A 22,092-nucleotide genomic window follows, 5' to 3' on the forward strand; every position below is an offset into this window, starting at 1 on the left:
CTTGTACTGCAATGTAAGAACTTTAGTCTCATTAGCGTATTAGATATAATGAAACCAATAAGCACATACAGTTTGTGCAACTGTCTATTTTGTACTAAAACCTTCATTCTCCTCAATCACTTTAAAGTGGTTCAAATGAAATCAAGAAGAGGGAAATCCTTCCGTCTCACAATAGCAAACCTCTGAGATCAGTGTTGTCTCAGAGTAGGCATGAGTTATTTATTAGTTACTGATCAAGTAATCACCTTGGTCAAAATTCCCTCTCTACTGATATAATTCATTTATTGAATAATTAGGAGAGATATTTAAATTATCTTGACAGATAGCAAGATAGCACCAATAAACTCAGCAGTTTCTATAAAAAGGAGGCCCTAAAGAAATCAAAGTTTATGTTTGTGTGACCAAATTCTCTCAGTCAGTTTACCCTGGAATTCCAGACCACAACAGCAAGAGTGCTTTTTTATATACCTTTTTTTTTTTTTTTTTTTGTCAGTGAAGACTATCAGAAGTAAAAACAGGCCTATATGGATATTCAGGGGTACTTGGTTGGGAGAATTTGAAGCAATTTATCTATCTGTATTGATCTAGAAGACTCACTAATCAAAAGTGTTGGTGTCTTTCAAAGGTGTCTAGAAGCTTGGCGTATAGATTACCAAGAAAAAGTAAATCTTGGGAATATTTTTGTCTCTGTCTGTTGATGCCAACAATAAAGGACAGGAGGTTCTGTCCACAATATTTTTCCAATTTACAATGCACTCATGCTTATCTGCAGCAGCCGTTTCAGAAAGGTTCTCTCCTATATAAAAAGACTGTCCAGCTACTCACATGCATATTCATTTAACATGTCACAGGCAAGGAGGAAGGATAAATAATCTATGAAGCCAAAAGCAAGGAAGAGGGATAAATAATCCCTTACACAGTGTCCCTCAGCGCAGAGAGGAAACGTAATTATGCTGCATCTGTCCCTTGCAAGACTGAGGCATTGTGGTGAGGAACCTCAGGAGGAGGGTTTGCACTTCTGGTGCAAAGAGCGCACAGATGTGGTTGATCCAGAGTCTGACCAAATAGCCAGGCTGATGGGGGCAAGGGAAGAATCAGCTGCTGGCAGCAGGCAGGCAAATGGGAGCCATGAGAGCTTGTGAGGTGCAGGACAAATTCACCCTACTCAGTGCCATGGCAACAGTCACACACTCATTGTGTGCAGAGGGAGGGTTTGAGAGGACATTTGATTATTTTTTTAGGAAGAGTGTGACTTGTTTCTTTTTCTGATTTTTAAGGCTGGCAGTGAGAATGTCCTAAAGCAAGATTTTTGACAGGTCTGATGTTAGGAAATGGTAACACTGCAACTGCATATATTTGAAATAAATTTAAGTTACGAGCAGCTGGATTTTTCCAATTACATTCTGATTTTTAATCCTTTCTCAGAACTAAATCTGGATTTTTAATTATTATTTTAAAAACCCCAAATCCCTAATAAGGACTTAGATTAATACTTCTCTAAAGCTATAGATGCTGTAGTACAAAATATGTCTCACAATTACATTGGTTTATACACACATATAAATCCTATTGATGTTCATGTATCACTGAAGATAATATTCTAGGATTAAGCTTCAGTATTTTTTTTTTTGTGTAAATCATCCTTGGATATACAGAGGTCCCATTATTTAATTACACTAAAAATTATAGCATTATCCTGCAACTCCAGAAAATGTTGAACAGCTTTCAGTAGGAATGTGAAACAATATGCAGCTCTGTGTTAGCAGATCCATTAGGATCTGTAGTTGAACTTGGGAGGCAGAAAAAAAGAATACAAGGCTTTGCTTCTGTTGGTACTCTTTCACTAAATCCTGGTGTTGGTATTTTTGTGAGAAATTGTACTAGGGTGTCCCCCAAGAAGCCCCAGTCTCCTGACATAATGTCTCTCATCACCCAAAAGGGCCTGTTTTTATCCAGCAGAGTCTGCTGTCATTTCCACCCCAAGCAGTCTTCCTGCATTTGGGTAAAACTGCATTATCTTCTGCAGATGAAGAAACAGCCAATTCACAACCTTAAGAGCAAAGCACATTAACCAATGTGCTAGTATCTCTTCTAAAAAAAAGAAAGTACACAAATAAGTGATTAAAACCTTCAGGTCTAGCTCTTTGGTGTAGAACTACATAAAAGTGACAGATCCGAGTCTTTGGGAAGAGTTCAAAATCTTGGCCTGGACTGCAAAATCTTGGCCTGGACTGCAAAATCTTGGCCTGCAACTGACCTCTATTCCTTGGGTTAGAGTTCCATGCATCTGTGCCACTGGTAGCATATAAAATGAATCCTACTGATAATTAGGACAGTTTTCTGACTGCACACCCTTACATTTCTGAAGATAAGTAAAGCTGAAACAACATGAATGTCTGCACGCTTTTACAAGGATCCTATGTTCTTTACAGCTTTCTTGAACATATATAGCTCTTCCGTTTGACCTTCCTGCAGTCAGTTGCTTGCCATTTTCCTTGCTTCTGCACCAATACACAATTTCTTCCTTTCTTTGGAGAGTGGTAGGAGCCTCTCCTCCAGTTCATGTAGGTTACAGGTTCTCCTCCGTTCCACTCCCAATGTCCAGGATTGACTTGGTCACTCAAGCCTGTGTGAAATTGGTAAGAGCAAATCAGTGATGTTTATCCTCTCTTTAGCTGATGCCAACAGAGGCATGCTGTTCTATCCCTTTGTTAAAAAATGTATGCAGTATTGTGCTGAGAAAAAAAAAACAAAAACAAAAACAAACGTTAGGAAGAATACTAGCAAATTACAATTTATATTTCAAAAGACCATCTAAATCATAATTGGTGTCATCTGAATACGGGAAAACACACTTTTCTGCATTATTGCCTATCTGTCTTTCCATCTATTGCATGTGTATCTCCTACCAAGTTTTCTTTTGATACTTAAGATGCCAAGCAGAATATTGTATTCAAGTCTAGGCAGCCCCAGATGCCCTCAAGATTCCTTCTGAAAATTAGATGCTGCAGATCTTTGCAGATCTTGTTTGCACTGTTGACATAAACAGTTGTAAAATTAGGTTGTGTTAGTTAATGCAGCCTAAAACTTGTCTTTTCACTTAGTGTCTGAGTTACTAAGACCAGCATGAGTGGCATATTTTCTAATGTGACTGTCTTCTTAGCTAGAAGAGACCAAGATCAGAAAACTGACACAATGGTCTTGTGGTCTTTGTTCTTATCAGAGGAGTTTATTTCTCTCAGGTTAACAGAAGCATCAGACCATTAAACCTGATCCCAAAGTAACTAGTTTTGAAAGCTAGTTTATTATAGCTAGTAAATCCATCTTATAAAATTACTAAGAGCTGAAAATTGCAGCATAGTTGGAGAAAAAGAGCCTAAAATGTGGACAGTGTAGCAGAAACAAGGATTGGGAGAAAGCAGTAGCACTAGTCCATGAGCTAAGGCAGTCATTCACAGAAGGGGATCAGGAGGTACAGAGAAGGCCCAGCTGAGTGTTCTCTATTTCTCTTTAAATGAAAGATGCACAATTGATGGCTTGGCTTCTCAAGCGAAGATTCAGAAAGAGCTTTAACCACGCTTACTACAAGCACAATGACCAAGGGCAAGTGGGATATGCAAATCGGATTGGAAAAAAGGGTGCTTAGGCAATCAGGAAGTGTCCGACCAGGACTGTCATCTCCTGAGCAATTCAAGCTACCCATGCACTGGCCCGCCCTGTTGGATCTGCAGCTTCCCATGCACTTTGTCACCTACCGTTTTGACCCGCACAATAAGAAATAGCTAAATCTTAAGTAATGAGATTAAATCTTCTTTAGCTGATCATCTAACACGATTTCTGATACAGGATGACATCATTAAATTAGCAGTAACATAAATAATTAATGTTAAAAAGAAATGGAGATAGATAACAGTCAAAACAAAAGAGTAGGAGCTCCATCAGAACTTATTTAATCAGCTAGTATTAAAATAAGAAAGGTTTCAAGGCAAAACAACCAATCAAAGGGCAGCATGATAAACTCTTCTTTTTTATAAAGACTTATAAAATTAGCTAGGTAAATTATGGCTTGCAGCTTATGCCTTGCTCTGAAATAGGAAAATCAGCAGAAAGTGGAGGGCAATCCAGTGTCTGAAAACTGGACGGGAACTGCTGAGGCAGTTTCTGCTTTCCAAGGTGCAGAGGAGCTGTAATCCTCAGAAGTGACAGTCAGATGATACTTACCTATCCAAAAGGGCCTTCTCCCACTGAAGTCCCACAGCCACTGCATGTTTTGTTCATTAGCCACGCTGGCTAGAGTCCCAAGGTATCTAGGTTCAAGGAGAGAGCACAGAGTAATTATAATTCCACAGTGACAGACACCTCCCATCCACTTAACAACAAGGGCTACTGATTCTAGTAAAGCATGTAAATAACATTTGCAGGAAAACCACCACTTACTGGCATGACAGAATAATTGCATGAAAATAAAGTCTAAAAATTCTGTATTTCTCAGAAAGGAATCTAAGTCCTAGTCTGACTTTCTAACAGAAAATTTAATCACGCAGGCAATTCAAAGAAGTGTATACAGGGAATATGTACCTCATACTCACAAACTGAGTTCTAAACCATTGACACAATCATTGATACCTTCTTTTATTTAAAATAATAATCTGCTCACACTAAAACCCACTCCACTAAAAGATACAGCTTCATCCGTTTGGTAGCAGAGCAGACTATATCTTTTTAAATTTGCATTCTGACAAAATTAAAGCTTTGAGTAACCGTTAAAATCTTAGTCATGTTTCAAAACTGAACTAAATGCATGTAATTTAGGGGTCTCACTTGGAGGGGTAGTATGGTTCTGAGAAGTAATGTTGTTGGCAATGGCTACACACTCAGTTCAGCTCAAAGCAAATTGTGTATTAACAACACTATTTCAGAATGAAGCCAGTTCGTAAACTCTGCTCTGTGTTTGTAGTTAAAGTATGACAACCCCAAAGGAGGACTTGCAGACCTTTGCACTGAGAAGTCTTCCACCTAGAACCAAGCATGCAAGCCCCAGCAGGCTGCTCTTAAGCCATTTAGAGATCAGGCTAAATCCTGTCGCATTAAGAGACAAATTGTATCCCTCATGTTTGCCAGGAACTGTCAGCCATCAGTGGCTCCACTTTCTTATTGATCCATCTTTTTGCCTGCCTTGATGTCATGTCGCGTTTTTACCTGTCGCACCTACTGTTGCCTTCCCTCTGATGCTGAGCCTCTCTTATTTCTGTTGTCCCGTATTTCTGACTGCCATTAAGTCTAACAGTGATGCCAACCCCTCCAGCTTCCCAGAACATCCTGGGTGATGCTTGATAGGGCCCAAGCAAACACAGGTCATCAAAGCATGTTTTAAGAGAGCTAAAAACTTTTCTAACAGTAGAATAAGTCAATGGCATTATGAAGATTTTGCTAATTTCATGACTGTTGCCAGATAACAGAGACAGAAGATCAGTGTTGCTCCAAAGGAAGTAAAGACTGTCTTCTTTCGGAGGTGGGACAACAACCAGACCTCCAGAGGGGCATGGCAAACTTGAATTCACTCTGGAGACCATAATCAGATCTTAGGGTGCAAGCCCACCACTAAGCTTGCTGCCCAGTTAGAGACCCATACCTGGAGCTCCATTCCTGTTTGCTGCCTTGTAACTCTTCTAGCAGTACTGCTCCCATGGATGCCATATAACACCACACAAGACAGGGAAGCAGGCAAATTTTGCATCAGGAGGAATTCAAAGTATTAGCCCACAGTATTCTTTACAGTCCCTACTGCACAAAATCTGGACCATTCCTTACACTGGGCACACGGTATGGACGAAATTCATTTTAATGCTAATGAATGCTCCTGCTGCAAAGGCCTCTTCCATTATCCCTGGAGTCAACCAAGCAGCAGGTGATTCGCTCTGTGCTCTGCTTTGCACAACAGGTCTGCCAAGGCCTGTGGGACAGCTGAGGGTTTGCCCTCACAGCTGCTGTAATCACAGCTGCCCTGGACCAAGCACTACACAGTAATGTGGGTACTGTCCTGGCCCCCCAAGTTCAGGGGCCTCCAGGCAACAAAGTGTAAAGGATCTTGCAGACATCTTCATACACTTTCCTCAGGTAGAGGTGTGGCAGGGTGGCCTCAGAGTCACTGATAATGACATTACAGCCTGTCCCAGCACAAAGTGGTTAGCAGCTGTCTGGTAGGGATCAGGATTGTGCACCCGCTTATGGTAACAGGCTCCCAGAAGTTCACGAAGGGAAGCTCCCAGCAGAGATTTTGACTGTGCTAGAGCAGTAAAAAGCTCAGGTTTAAGCTTTATCCAGGAAGGCAGGCTCAGTTAATTCAGGGTGTCTTCCCAAGGTAACTGAGTCAATGGCAGGATGCCATTCCCCCTCACAGTGACTATGGTTGGCCCCTGACCAAACCTGGGGCTAAGAAGGGATTTGGGCAGCAGTTTCTGTGGTGTCACTACTAGCTGAGCAAGAATAGAAATAGGGCATTTTATCTGGCTTCTACTTAAGGACAATCAAAGCCCTGGAACTAAGTAATTTACTTTCAATAATCATAGCTTACTTCCTGTTGTTTCAATTGCTTTAGAAAACGTAAAACCAAAAAGCGTCGATGTGTATCAGTAACTGCTGTATTATTTATGACATACAGGGGTGGTCTAAGCAATAACAGTCTCACACTTCAAGCCAAGTACCAGGGGGAGACTTCATCACTGTGAAAGGAAAGCACCGCAATAATTATAACGTTATCTAATCTTTTCTCCATAGGAGTGCATCCTAAATGCAGTCTGAAAAGCACACATGGCTGAAGAGAGAACAGCCACTCCAATTGTTAACACCTAGTCAAGGGTTTTGGTGTATTGTAGGGAAATGAGAACAGTCCTGAAGGAACATACCACTTAGGATAATATTACTAACTGTACCTCTAGGCAGAGTGCCAGACAAAGGAAATGACAAGATAATGTTAATTACGGAGTTATGTTAATCTAACACTTCCTAATTTGAATTACTCTAGAGAAGTGGTCATAATGTCATCTTGAAAAAAAAACCAAAACCCACACACATCATGGATTTCTGGGCTAAATTAGTCCATTTGAAATTATTCCTGTGTGTTTTGAAATGTTTGCTATCAACATTTAGCATCCATCATCTTAAAGCAGTTGCTCAAATTAAGGAAATATTTTGGGTAGCCATTGACCTTGAAGTATTATATGCAAAATATTAGCACAAAGACTTTGCTGATTTTACATCAAATTATCCAAGGATAATATTAATTGGATATTATTATCCAATAATAATATTAAAAGAGCTTTGTCCCATTCTAATAAATTTAACTTCAGCAAAAGCACACTTGACTAGCTATGAAAATCTATGCAGCACAGAAGGACATTTAATTTGACATGCTGAAGCAAATCCATGTCCTGTACTGATGGTGAAGGCAGGGGGGAAGTGACTGAGAGGCTCTGCTTATCCCAGCCTATTGTTTAATCACCTACGGAGTAATCCTGTTGCCTTGCGATAGGTGTCTAATGTTGCTTACAATACTTTTGGCATTCAGGTGAGGCTGTCAGACATGACACAGAGCTTAAAGGAGCCCTGCACTTCCAGAATGGCAGCTGAAAATCAGACAAGGTACACTGGGACTTTACATGACTCTAGGTACCCGAATCCCCATTCTGCAATCACTAGCAATAGCACAAGTTAAACCAGTCACTCACACAACTAGGACAGCATTAGGACAGGAGGGCAGCAGTTTAAAATAATGACTTTTTTTTTTTTGTAGTAATAAAAATAATTCTTATTTTTTAGTGAAATGGAATGATTTAGTGAAAGTTGGTTCTAATATTTTTATTTAATGTCTATTTTTTTTTGAGCTATTAAAAAAAACCTGAGGGTTGACATCTATGCTGATTTTATTTTCTTGTTGGAAATACCAGCTATTTAAATGTCAACAGTAGAAATATTAATAACAGAAGTACTACAACTGGTGGTAGTGGTGATTGCCAGGGAGGAGCTGGACAAAAGCACAAAATAAAATTTATAGAGTTATCTTCTTGTATCACTTTTCAATGTGTGCATGGGGTTGTACTTTTGTAAATCAGTTCCAGATGGAGGTCAGGATTACTCCATTTATCAGGATAAAGCTTTTTTATTTTGTAATAGGCTGACATTAATTGAATCATCACTGCCATAGAATTCATTTCATTGTGGATTCAGTGATGCCTTGACTTTTTGTGTAGGTATTTAACACTGTCATTAACTTACTGTTATGCATTTTAACATCTACATTGCACACTAAAGACTTCAGCAAGAAGTTACTTCCTATAAATATTCTGGGTCACCAGGAGCACACTTTTTTAGGAAAAGGTGTATGTTCCCAAGGGATCAATTGAATGTTGAAGTCTCCGGGGAAAAAAAAAAATAAATATTAGAACATTCATAGCTTACTTGATTACATAGATTTGCTTAGGTAAGTAACAAAATAAAGGCAGGTGATAGAAAAATATTTCAGAAGCCAAAATTTGAAGTAAACCATTCAACAATGTGAGATTTGTGGTAACCTCAAAAAGCAGGTAGCATTTATATCTTAGTAACGAATAGCTTCCATCGGTTGGGGGGTATGAGAACCAAGACTTCCCTTTTGTGTGTTACCAAGACAACATAATCTGGCATAAGAGTGGAATGAATCAAGGGTTGTTATGCATGCTGGTCCGTGTTTCATGTATCTGCAAGTTCTTCAACCACTTACAGAATACATTGTGTTTCTTTTATACCCAGTTCTTCCCTGTTTCATTTCTCATTTCATGGAGTAGTGGAGAGGTCTGTTAAAGCCCTACCTATTATTCATCTTGGTCTTCAACCTGGTGCTCACAATGCAACAGAAGGTACAGAACATGCACGACCCTAGGGCAAGCTCCATTCTAACATGGCTGGCAATCCTAGCATTCAGAAATCTACTGTTACGATTGAATGTTTTGAAGTAGTTATGGAATCTGAAGAACTGCATCTTCAGAAGAACATAGTGAAGCACACAGGAGCTGGCAACATTGTACTGTTTCTAAATAAAGTGAAGGTACAGCCAAGGAATTGGTGTGTCAGGGAGGACAAAAGACTGCTTTGTTCTATTTCTGTCTTCCCAGTCTAACTCTCCTGTTAGGAAAGTATCCTCACTGCAAATGGATAGCTTCAGGAATTCATGCTGTGAATAACGTGAAACAGTTTGAGAGTAGTAATATTGCTATTTTCCACTGGGTCTGAATCCCAGGGCTTGTTGTTCTTCTTCTGGGGAGTTGTGCAGCACAACCAAAGTAAGACTTATTTGAATGAACTCATCCTCAAGAGCAGCATTCAGCTCAGGGCAACAGCAGTGCACAGCAAATACATTCAGTCGAGCAAGTCTCTTACCGTTCTCTGCAAGCCCGAGCAGCAGTGTTCCAGGTGACCTTCTGATTCACTACCAGCAAGTAGCAGCTGCCCTTGTGATGGCTCCATCCAGGGGGACATTTCTTCGTGCTTACCTCCTAAAATAAAAGAAGTAAAAGGCAAAACAGACTCCTGCTCACAGCAATTAGGTCTGTGCACAATAATGAGGCTGAAAGATAGAGATGCTGCTTGTGGCCTCCCCAGAGTTAAGTTGAAGATGAACTTTGCTATATGCAATAATGCTACAGCATTGATTGAAAGATGTGAAGAAATAAATGGCTGCCAGGGGAGCCTACAATTTATAACGAGTATCTTTAAAAGTGACTTGATATTTCAGTTCCAAAACCCTCTTAAGAGACCAAATTAGTTTGGACACCATTTTCTGTCTCCTGCAGTCTGTGTAGGCAACGCACAGACATTATGTGCAGACAACATCTTATGTTGTGGAATGGATGTGGAAATGGATGGAAAAGGATACCCAAGTGAGCTAATTTTACTAACTCCCTTGCTCTGTCACAGACTTCATTCACTCACTGTCTCATCTACATCCCCACAAGCACCAAGGCATCACTGCTCATGTGTCTTGCACAGGGGCACCTATGGATGACAGAAAGGAAAGGCAATCAAACCCTTATCAAGTTTCTGGGAATCTTTTTTTCTGGGAATGGCAAACCTGACTCTGGACAATTCTTTTATTCACTATGCAAGTCAATAGTTGTTACACTTAGGTCCTTTGCTTGAAAGTCTCACTCATTGTAGACTCCATCTAGATGCATAGTTATGGTGGCATTTTTACCTTGCTTTGGGAATTCCAGAATTGCCATATTATCCCATCACACTGAAATAACTTTTGAGTGCTTTCTTCATAATGCAAGAGCCCCTTTAAATCTTCTGTACAGGCCTTTGGGAAAGAGTAGAAGTCCTGGAAAGAGAGATGTCATTTGAACAGTTGAAGGAGAAAATTACGGAAAAGAAGCTACTTGAAACAGATTAAATAGGTTTTATGTTAAACTTTATGCTGAATTGTTAATTTATCTGTGTATTGGTTAGACTCAGCTTTGGAGTGGGAAAGGTTAGGCTGCAGATCTGAGAAGTGTTAAAGCATTTTGGAAAACAGCATGTCTGAAAGCAGATGGTGAAAATGCCTATGAAACAAAAGGTTTCGTACCTGATGTCTTGAGCTTGGTCCAGATGCCAGTTCTGCCTTATCAGCTTGTGGGATTTCTGTGCTCCTAGAGGAGATGACATTTATCTGTGACTGTGCTTGGTTAATTACTGACACTTGAGATTTCTTGTTTGCTTTAGCTGATGAGGTGTCATCCTCTATTTTGAGTGATACCATCCCGTGATGCTTTGTTTCACAATATTACACACACAAAGAGAACAGGAGAGGGAAAAGCAAAGGTTAGCACATATAAGCAACTCTAAAACAAACCAAAACAAAATAATAATTAAAAGATAATTATAATAGAAATTGTTGCAAATCAAGGGAAAGTGATACCACAAAAAAAAAAAATAATGGTGCAAAGGAAAATAAAGTATGGGTCATAGTGAATTATTAAGAAAGAAATATTCTGGAAAGAACAGAATCAGAAAGAAATCATAGAAATCTCTGAAAAGTATTCCTAATACTCTTACTTTGAAAACCACGTCAGTTCCATTTCTAAATACAGATGAAGGATGAACCTGAAAACAGTAGAATAGCAGAATGAGATGGGCATATTCATGTATTATAGAAACAGAAAGACTTTATACGAGATTTACTACAAGATCTAGGTCACAGTTCATGCAGCACGTATCTTGGCTTTAGTTCTTTCTCTCTCAGAATGGAACCTGATCAACTCTGAAAACAGCCATTAAAAGTCACCTATTAGGAATGTGTTTATAAACAGATTTCACTAACCTTTAAGATTACAGTAGTGGAATGTTACTAAACCAGCTAGTTAAAGCAATATAATTTAAGCAGGAAAATCAATAGGCACGTTTTAAGTAACAGTTTCCTGTTTAAGCTAGCAGTATTTTCAGCTCTAATACTTCAGGACCAGATGCACAGCTTCTGTACATTTTCCTGGCTCTACTGACTTGGGGCAGTCAACATGACTTCACCAAGGGGAAATCATGTTTGACCAATCTCTTAGCCTTTTATGAGGAAATAACACGGTGGATGGATGATGGCAGAGCGGTGGATGTGGTCTACCTTGACTTCAGCAAAGCATTTGACACAGTCTCCCACAGCATCCTCACAGATAAATTGAGGAAGTGTGGACTGGATGATCAGGTAGTGAGGTGGACTGCGAACTGGCTGAAGGAGAGAAGCCAGAGAGTTGTAGTCTATGGGGCGGAGTCTAGTTGGAGGCCTGTAACTAGTGGAGTGCCTCAAGGGTCAGTACTGGGACCAGTATTATTTAATATATTCATCAATGATTTAGATGTGGGAATTGAGTGTACTATCAGCAAGTTTGCTGATGACACTAAGCTGGGAGGAGTGGCTGACACGCCAGAAGGCTGTGCTGCCATCCAGCGAGACCTGGACAGGCTGGAGAGTTGGGCAGGGAATAACTTGATGAAATATAACAAGGGAAGGTGTAGAGTCCTGCATCTGGGCAGGAACAACCCCAGGTTCCAGTATAGGTTGAGGAACGACCTGTTAGAGAGCAGTGTAGGGCAGAGGGACCTGGGGGGTCCTAGTGGACGACAGGATGACCATGAGCCAACACTGTGCCCTTGTGGCTAAGAAGGCCGATGGCATCCTGGGGTGTATTAGAAGGGGGGTGGTTAGTAGGTCGAGAGAGGTCCTCCTTCCCCTCTACTCTGCCCTGGTGAGACCGAATCTGGAATATTGTGTCCAGTTCTGGGCCCCTCAGTTCAAGAAGAACAGGGACCTGCTGGAGAGAGTCCAGCGCAGGGCAACGAAGATGATTAAGGGAGTGGAGCATCTCCCTTATGAGGAAAGACTGAGGGAGCTGGGTATCTATAGTTTGGAGAAGAGGAGACTGAGGGGTGACCTTATAAGTGTCTATAAATATATAAAGGGGGAGTGTCACAAGGATGGAGCCAGGCTCTACTCAGTGGCAAACAATGATAGGACAAGGGGTAATGGGTACAAACTGGAACACAAGAGGTTCTACTTAAACTTGAGAAGAAACTTCTCAGTGAGGGTGACAGAACACTGGAACAGGCTGCCCAGGGAGGTTGTGGAGTCTCCTTCCCTGGAGACATTCAAATCTCGCCTGGACACATTCCTGTGTAACATTATCTAGGTGTTCCTGCTCGGGCAGGTGAATTGGACTAGATGATCTTTTGAGGTCCCTTCCAATCTCTGGCATACTGTGTGTGTAACTGTGTAACTTCTTTCTTCTATCTGATCCATAATTTAGACAAGATTAGAAACTGTGTAATTGCTGAAGTTGCCTGGTGCATGTTTCTTCCCCCGACTCTGTTTTTATTCTCTTGCATACATGGATCATCAAAATTATGATTTTTATTATTATTAATAATATTATTATATTTTTATCTCACAGTATTTTTAAACACCTCTCACTTATGACTCAGAGAAAATTCAGGTAGCTTATGGTTATTATACAGTCAATTAGGATGACTACAAAAAGCACTAAATGAAGATGTCACATCCCAATTAATTTACAAATCAGTCCATCACTGCATTACAGAAATGTCTTACTATTCTGCCATTTCCAGTCACTCTCAGCCTGGTCCTTTTCTGATTCACCAAGCTGTGTTCCTGCTGTGGGTCCCCTCCATTCTCTCTTATCCTTTTTGAAGGAAGCAGTGGGATCCTTTCCAAGGGAGCATTGCCAGGCCTGGGAAGTGATGAAGAGCCCGAGGAAACTGGAAACAGTGTGCCTTTCCCCCAGTAGTCATGCTTGCTTTGGCCAGAAGAATGGGAATAGCTGCACTGACCTGAAAGCATAAAAAATGGCAGATGGTCAGTTCTAACTGCATGAGCAGATAACTGGTCACGTTGACATGGGCACATAAACAGCTTGTCATTAAAAGTTGGATGATTCTTTCACTTGGTGTAGTTGATTTGTTGTTCATTCAGTCATCCTTATTTGTGGGGTTTGCTATGACTATGACTGCAACTACTACCTGTATATGTGTTTTTATGCATAATGTGTTTATCTACAGATCAGAATTTCAGTCAAGCATCTGCTGAAATTACCTGTTTTCATGCACAGATTGGGGTTTGGAGTACTAGGATTCTGATCATGGATAGCCAGGTGTGTTTGGCTAATGTCAGTGGTACTTCTGTCACACCCAGATAACTTTCCAGTGTCCAGAAATCCAGGACACTATTGTTCCTACAAACGAATTACATGAATTAACTCCTGATTTACATTATGATGTTATAAAGAAAATAGGTCTGAAATTTTAAAAGGATTTTTTGTAAACTGAAGCCTAATTCATTGCAACACAAGTATTTAAAATATTGTTTCACTAAGGACCAGAGTTAAAAAAATTCTTGTGCTTTCAGAGGACTCTGCTGCCTTGCTAGCTATTTCAAGCTTTCTACAGTTGCTTGTTTTTCAGTGTGATTTTAGGAACACCACATTTGATGACTGAGAAACAGCATAATAGTGCAGGCTCAAAAGCCTGAACTGTGATGATCACTGCTGTGTGCTTTAATGTTGTGGACTCTGTTTGTTAAGCATTAGAAAATGTGTTGCTAAGAGCTGGGTTTAGTTGTTAGGATCTTTTTTGAGAGGAAAATAAATCTTTTTTTAGAGGCGTGCAACATTAACCATTGAACAATAACAGGGAAAAAATTCTAATGGACCTAAAAACATTATTCCCATTTTAATAAATGGGAACTGAACTCATGTTGTTATGAAAAGTGGTTTTTTTTCTTGCACCCTTCTCATTTTGTACTTACTGCTTACTGCACGCTGTGTTTCCTAAGAGGATGCATATGACTGTGTGAGAGAATAAAGAATCTGCAACTGTCAAGCCTGTTTTCCCGAAAAGAAATTAAGCATTTTGATCTGAAGGTGAGTGTTAGGAACTACTTATGGTTGAAAATAAGTAGCTACTCAGCCAAGATTGTCCCACCTTCTTAATGATGAAGATCAAAAGAGAATACCTCCTTTTGAGTCCAAAATTTTCACTACAGCTTTTGTCTGGGTGCCAAGAACAGCATTCACAGGGGAGTTTAGAACTACTTCAAAGACTTCATCATCTTCCTCTAATCCGTCATAGGTAATTGCTATATTCCATGTCTTGGTTGACATTCCTAATAGAAATAAACATTGTAATTACTCTTTAAGTGTTATTTCAATCAATCAGGGTGTCAGAGGAATATATTAATTTAACATGTCTGCAGCTAGAATGGAGTAGCTGGTGTATGCTATCATGCTCTTACCAACTGACTGGACTCCTGCTGTTCTCCCAAGTAACATTAAGTTCAAATATTTTCCTGAACAAATTCAAGTTCAAGTGCACATACTGTAACAAAAAATTGCTGCAGATGTGCAAAATGACATTACAATGCATAGATTTGGGACTTCCATTTCAATTTCTAGGAGAAAATCATATGGTTTTTATCTTGAAAGATCTATTCTAGAGACTATTTAAAATACTTGCAAATGGATCAAAGACTCTCTTAGATTGAGGTACAACTTTTGAGGCAGATTTTATACTTGGTTACAAAACTTTTGCTGCGTTGCTTGCCTTTATTGCATAACTTCAGGCTTGTATTATGGAAATGATCTTTTCAAGATAAAGGACGAGGCTAGTTATTAACCCAAAAGGCTAAAATTTGTTCAGGAAAGGTCAGAGGCAGCAGGACAGAAACAGACCTCAACATACCCATTGCTGTCAACAAAACTTCTTGGGAACTATTTCTGCATCACAAAGTCAGCACTGACATCCAAAATTAGTATCAAAGGTACATGTGCAACATTGTAAAAATAAATCTCTACATCCTTATGACACTGCCTAAGCTCTATTTCCTTCGTCTTTTCCAGTATGAATCTTCTAGCTAAGAGAAGCCGTGTACAGTCCCATATACTTGGTTAGGGTCTTCTGCCCCTTTCCCCTACAGTTTATTGTTTGCAGTCCGATGTGCCTATCAGTCCAGTCAAGAGCACAGCTGAGGGTTGTTTTTAAAGCTTTACTAAGTAATTATAACTATCAAAAACTTGATTTTAGAACTAAGAAACTGATACCTTGAACATAAGAGTTTGGAGGGTGTTTCCCTACAGTTAAGTCTAAATAAAGAGCCACGCAAAAAGGACTGTGTGAGGGAGCTCAGCAGGCTTAAAACTGAGAAGGTGGCCAGACAGTGTGTATCTCCTGTCACAATTTCTTTGTAACAATCTTGAGCCATTTTAATTCAGAGTCTGGCAAGCCTGACTGTGTAGTACATTAGAGGAAAGAATGATGGAATCCTGGGTCAGCACAGTATTAAGGACTTTTAACACTTACCTCTCAGATCTTTCTTCCATCTTCTAATTTAAAGAAAGCAAACAAAAATCTAAGGATAGATAAAAGGGTCTCAGAGAGTGGCTTATTGGTTTCAGAGGTTTCTCGTGTGTTCCACTGGAAATTAGGGCAGATTTTCACCTTTCCACACAGGTTTTTTTGTTTACTGCTGTCTGCTGGGTGTCCTCTCTTATCCACCTCTGAAAAATAACCTGCATTCGCTCATTCTATACCTTTACATAAAATCTCAAGATGGACTGTAGTTGAAGATTTACAAAGTAATCAGATTTGTGATTCAGAACTTAAAGCCACATTTTTTTCTATGGAATAGGCAAGCAAAGCTTGGGTATATATGAATTCACCCATGGGATACAGTGTTTTTTTTTTCTAAAGTCCCCAGGCTTTGGCTGGAACTGATGTATTGTATTCCCCATATCTGCTTTTCAAATGCAGGTAAGCACTTAGACCAATTTTAATTATCAAGTAGATGTCATTTATTTCAGCCTTTCACACATGATGTATTTTGTCTCCTCTGTAGTCACTGTGACTTTCTGCCACTGAAATCTTACTGCTTACAGTCTTGGGATAACCTCTGCTGACACAGCAGGAAGCATCCTGGGAGGCTTGTGCAGACCCCATTTTATAAACTCAAATCCTGGACTCAGCAAAGGTCAGACTGCTGTTATGATTACAGTGCAAGCAAGATGAAGTCTAACACTTATCAGGTTCCTTTGCATCTTTCTGGTCTTGGATACCTTGTATAACTTAAGTTGTATTCAGTTTTGTCCACATTTAGCCAGCATCCTGCATTTTACCTATTATGCCTGAAATCTTTAAAGCATCTCATGGCTCAGCTTAGGGTGAGTCCTCTGCAGCTTAGCTGTAGGGGGATAAGGAGGCATAATTACAGCAGTTTTGAAACTTTAACTATAATAAGATACTAATTCACAAAGAAAGCCCAGAAAATTCACAAAGAAAGCATTTCCAGAAAATGAAGTGTCTTTGATAGCACTCAGGTCCTCTAGCTACAGAAAGGTAATAGGTTTCACTCTCCAAAATGAGAATTGACACTTTCAAAATCAGTGAATTAACTGTTAAATTATTCATTGCACTGGTTCATACCTGGATCAAACTGAACAAGCTTGGAGGAAGTTACTGTAAAGTCCTGTCCCAGAACAGCAGATACTTCGTTCACCTGAGAAGAGAGCAGACACTGAATGCCATGGTGTGACCAAAACACTGCATTCTGCTGTGTGCTGAAGTTACTGTGTACCTCTCCGCAGAGTCTATAAAAGACATGCCAACCCATAATACATGTGCTGAGGCTGAAGAAAAGAAGATAAAGGCCTAAAGAATAAACCTTGTGATGTACAACTGTCATTCTGTCCTTACTCATGTTTTAAAACTCCTCATAAAAGACCTGTTCAACTTAAAATTTTGCCTCCTCCTCTTTCAAATAGCTACTTGACAGCATCAGACAACACTGCTGTTTGCCATGCCTGGGGACCCAGCCATACCTGGCTCCTGGACAGGCACATCCTGGTGTCCTGGAAGAGAAGAAGCAGCGTGGCCACATTTGCCTATTTAGCTATTTGTGAGGTTTTGGAAGAAGTCTTTGTACACAGAGCTGACTGGCAGGCCCCAGAGACTCAAGGGGATAGTCATGAATCCCTATATACGTAAGTCTGGGGACACCAGTGACTACCTGGATTTTCACAGGGAGAGGACATCAGTTTCCACTGTTGTTCACAGTTCTAGGATCGGTTTCACTGGTCTTTTTAGTCAAGTGACAACCGGAGTAGAGTCACTGGAGTCCATGAAGGACAGGGCAGGATGGTTCCCCATGAAGTCAATAGCAAAATTTCAGTGATTTCAGTGAAAGAAAAATCAAAACTATGTTTCCAATTAAGGTGATCATGCTTAGCAACTGTGAGTTTTAGTATTTTTCTAGCAAGGGGATTTGGTAAAATCCTGGACTTTCCATTTTATGAGGAAAAAACTTTGTGAAGAGTAGTTGCACAAAACCTGGTTTACAAAATTATAACGTGTTGCTTTCAGACTAATTGTTTGGTGTATTTTTTTTTTTTTTTTTCCAAGTAAGACAGAGGCTGTTACTGAATATATAGGGTGTTCCTGGGACTTCTTACTATGCTAATGGCAGTGGGGGGAGAAATGGGGAAGGCTGTCATGACTGTGGAGTTGAAGATCCCATAGCTCCCTGGCTCTTCCAGCCTGAGCAGGGAAATGAGAAGTCCCAAGGCCCCAGGTTGCCCAAAGCCTGGGTTTTAATGTGGCAAATCCTGGAAACCTAGCTTCTGAGCACAGTGCCAGAGGAAAATGCCTGCTCTGTCACAGAAGGTAATCAGAACTGAAACACCACTCCAAAACATTCCAGTTGTGGTTAATCATCATTTCTACTTGAAACTCAGAAAGTTTGTTAGCAATTTTTCAACCATCTGCATAGCAAGGACAATGTTCTGGTAAGTCTGGTTTGAATTGCACAGCCACTTTGCTGATTGCTTAAGTATCTTTTAAGTCCAAAGGAAAATTTAATGAACTGCGCTGCTTACTGTCAAGTTTCCAGTTAGGAGTTTGTCTTTTAGCTTTACCTTCACATCCACAAAGGCAGACTCTGCGGAGTGTCCAGCCCTGGTGATTTTCAGAGACACCACTCCCATGGTCTCACACACTTCATATTCAGTCTGTTGCATTTCAATCCGAGACCACCGTAGCTCCAGCCTGCAGGAGAGGAGGGAAAGCCCTTAAGAAGCAAAGCCACCTCCCCTGCTGCCCCCACCCCCTGCTGCCAGGTTCACTGAAGAGCTGTTTCTCTGCTGACTGCTGATTTAGCCAATACACATACTGAGCCTTTGTTTCCAAATCAGCATATTTGTCTGATTTGGCTGATCAGAAATGAGGAGAGACAGCTAACAGATCTTCCACTCAGTCAATAAATCTTCCAGTCAAGTCCTAGTCTACCCCATGCCAAGTCTGAACCTTGTTTCAGATCTAGATGGATGCTGCAGCATCTTTGCAACAGCAAATAGGCCAAGACAAACTATCACTGTTTCTTCCTGGTTCCCTTTAACCCTGTAGTTTTACTTTACTCTCACTCTCCTGTATGTTCTCTGTAATATCTTCTTTTATTCCCACCTTCCTTCATCTATCCTCTATCTCTCCTCCTGTAGCATATAGGTCACACTCTAGGACTTTGCACATTTACCCTACTTGAATTCTCTGTGTACTTCACTCTTCAACCATTGAAGTGGCTGAGTCCAGGTGTCTCATACACTGAATTTAAAATCCTCCTCAGAGGATTGCATGCTGTACAGGATAGCAAATAAAGTTCTTGTGTTTTTAAAAGCTGTGACAAGAATTAGTGAGCGTCAGAGAGAAATGAAGGAGAGCAGAAAGAAAGAAAATGAGCTGTGATACTTACTTACGAAACATTTTTAACTTTCCTAAAACAAACTTCTAGACCTTTCAAGGTAGATGAACTCTAACATCAGTGGAAGTTTCTTCCTGTCCGCCTGTATCCTCTGATACTAATTTTGTGAGAACCCATTTAGAAGCTGATTTGCTTTATTTTTGCGAAAGAGGGTGCATGTACCAGGTGTAGTTCAGCAGCATTCAGATAAAAGCTGGGATTAATTTTTAATAATATCAAACTTGTATTTTGCACCAGTGATCATTAGGTGATAAATTAAAAAAAAAAACAAAACAAAACAAACAAACAAGCAAACAAAAAAAAACCTACAAACAAAATAACAAAAAACACACAAAAAAAACAAAAAGTGAACAAACAACAAAAAAATACCTCTCACAAGCTTTTAAACCCAATATTAAAATTACTGTCTTTTCCTTAAAAAAACAAAATCCCTTTGTTCTGAGATCCAGTGCAGCTAACAGAGAACTTCTACTTCTCTGAAACTCCCATTTTCCATACAAAAGGTGCTTTCTCTTTGCTCTTTCTGTAAAGCTATGTTATGCATTGCTATTTATATACAAGAAGCCACACTTTCCCAAGAGGAATGGCAGTGTTTTGATGGTGGTTTAATATTAGTACATCTGTGAGCCAGCACAGTGCAGCTGGGAAGAGCCTAGGCTGGCTGTGTTCTATGTGTTTGTGTATGGGGACATCTTTTGGCACAGCACATAACTGCCAGAACGCTCTCTCCAGCTCGGCTCTGTTCAATCTAGAGTGCAGGGTAGCACTTTGCAGAGGAGACTGGCCCTTGGAACCAGCTCTCTGATGCTTTTCTCTCACCATGGGTCCTGCTTTGTGAATAGCCACTTTAGCCCAGGAAGCCCAGAATCATAGAACCATAGAGGAGCTGGAAAGGACCTTCAAATAACATCTAGTCCAATTCCCCCATCTTCGACTAGACTAGGTTGCTGAGAAGCACAGTCACATGTATTATTTTTCTCTGTTACTTGTGACTAAATGAAGTGGTTGAACATTCAGCCTTATTTTCAGAAATAAAGAGAAACATTGCCCTTGCTGTAGAGCTACTCTCACTTTGGCCTTAATCCTCAAAGCACAGTTCAGATGACACCCCAGTCTCTAATTTTTGTCCAAGAGGCTTATCATATGTCACATATAAGTTTTGGCAGTGGATGTGTCCCCTCCAACTTCTTTCAGTGCTCTTTTGCAGAACTATGTCTGTCTTAGCTTTTGCTGCTTGAGAGCATTCCCTCCATTGTGATCTCAAGCTTATGAAAAAAGCGCTGCCATCAGCACAGGGCAAGAGTGACCTCCAGCTGCAGGACCATGTACATGAAACAACAGTCCAGTTCTTCAGGACTCAGTGTCTCCCATCTCCAAAGCCCAACTGCCACTTGCAGTAAACTCCATTATGTTTTCCTATGACACCCCAAAGGATCGAGTACTGTGCCCCAGTCTAACCTGGAGCTGGCTCTTTGTATTTCACCTCCCTGAGGGAAGAAACCTTTCTACTCTTCAACAGAACGGCTGTTAGATTCACAGCTACATTCATGCCTGCGTGGCTTCAAGCCTGGCCTGTGTTCATTTGGTGTGGGGAAAGCACACACCACCAAGGGTTGGTCAGAGTTACCTTTGGGGCACTGCTGAGTTTCCACTGGCATCTGTGACTTGAAACTCCAAGTCGTCTGCATTCACTTCCCACAATGGGTTGATGACATAAAGTATGATTTTGCTGTTTAAATCTTTCTGGCTAAAACTTTCCTGAATAAATCCACCTGGGAAAGAAGAGGAACATTCAGGTGAATCAGAAGCCTGTTAATAAGAACCACATAGCTCATACAGGCTGCTTTCAACTTTTTATTGAGCACTTAGAAAATTTGAACTTGCAGAAATGTGGTTTTATAGCCAAAGAGCTATATACCAGCTTGGTACAAGCTCCCACCAATTTCTTTCCATTTGAAGTATTTATCAAATGGCCAAGTTCAATGTTCTTTTTTTATCTTAACAAAAAACCAAGAAATTTCTCAAAGGCAGCTAGTAACAATCATCTCAAAATCTCTGAACATTCATGATGAATGTGACACTCAAGTTTTAGTGTAAAAGCTTTCTTATTACATTCAAATCTTGCCCAAAATTTTATAAGAAATTTTGATTTTTTCTATCATGCAAACATGAACAGGGTATGTTTGTGCCAAAATACAGAGATCATAGAAGACAGCACCTGTTGTTATGTTTTCCAGGTAGCCATAACGAGGACCTTGTAAAATCTTGAATATTATTTTGTCATCCTCTGTATTGGGGTCAGATGCCTTCAGGGACCTGGCAGTAATGTAGATCCCATAATTGCCATTCTTCAGCAGTTCCACATCAGAAGAGCAATGGAGGTGAATAATTTTTGGTGCCATTTTGTCCAAATGATCCACCTAAATCAAGGTTAGAATAATGGATATTCATTTCACAGCATCAGAATATTCTCTGTCTTACTTTCGTTAAAAGCACTGTAACCTGCTACTGCACTGTAACTGCTACCTTAGGGTAGCAATAGCCACTTTGACTTGCAGTGTACTCCAAGAGTCTGATCCCCAGTAAAGTACTACTTCCCATGAGGTGTTTCCAGGCCCACATTGCCCGGTCACTTGATGTATGCAGTGGGCTACAGCACACACTGGGGAGGGCAATACAAATTCTGTGTACCTCTGCCTTGATGTCCCACACTCCCCATAGTCTTTCTCCTTTTTGATGTAATTTTTTTCATAGCAAAACAAGGGCTTCTCACC

The 22,092-nt window shown here is 40.2% G+C and overlaps 1 protein-coding gene across 1 annotated transcript in view; it reads right to left on the reverse strand.

The window, feature by feature from the left end:
- Nucleotides 1-2,252: 2,252 nt before the first annotated feature.
- Nucleotides 2,253-22,092, reverse strand: part of FREM1 (FRAS1 related extracellular matrix 1) — a 64,223-nt gene continuing 44,383 nt past the window's right edge. The window contains 12 exon segments of the mRNA XM_061441237.1: nucleotides 2,253-2,626; nucleotides 4,222-4,307; nucleotides 9,415-9,530; nucleotides 10,229-10,354; nucleotides 10,601-10,783; nucleotides 11,071-11,118; nucleotides 13,112-13,350; nucleotides 14,531-14,680; nucleotides 16,993-17,065; nucleotides 18,480-18,609; nucleotides 20,946-21,090; nucleotides 21,537-21,738. Of these exon segments, the coding sequence (XP_061297221.1) occupies nucleotides 2,427-2,626; nucleotides 4,222-4,307; nucleotides 9,415-9,530; nucleotides 10,229-10,354; nucleotides 10,601-10,783; nucleotides 11,071-11,118; nucleotides 13,112-13,350; nucleotides 14,531-14,680; nucleotides 16,993-17,065; nucleotides 18,480-18,609; nucleotides 20,946-21,090; nucleotides 21,537-21,738 (1,698 nt within the window). The 3' untranslated portion in view covers nucleotides 2,253-2,426.

The sequence above is a fragment of the Pezoporus flaviventris genome, unplaced genomic scaffold (genome assembly GCF_033815535.1).
Source record: "Pezoporus flaviventris isolate CSIRO_AGI_PZ_B2104156 unplaced genomic scaffold, CSIRO_AGI_Pfla_v1 ptg000212l, whole genome shotgun sequence".
Classification (NCBI taxonomy): domain Eukaryota; kingdom Metazoa; phylum Chordata; class Aves; order Psittaciformes; family Psittacidae; genus Pezoporus; species Pezoporus flaviventris.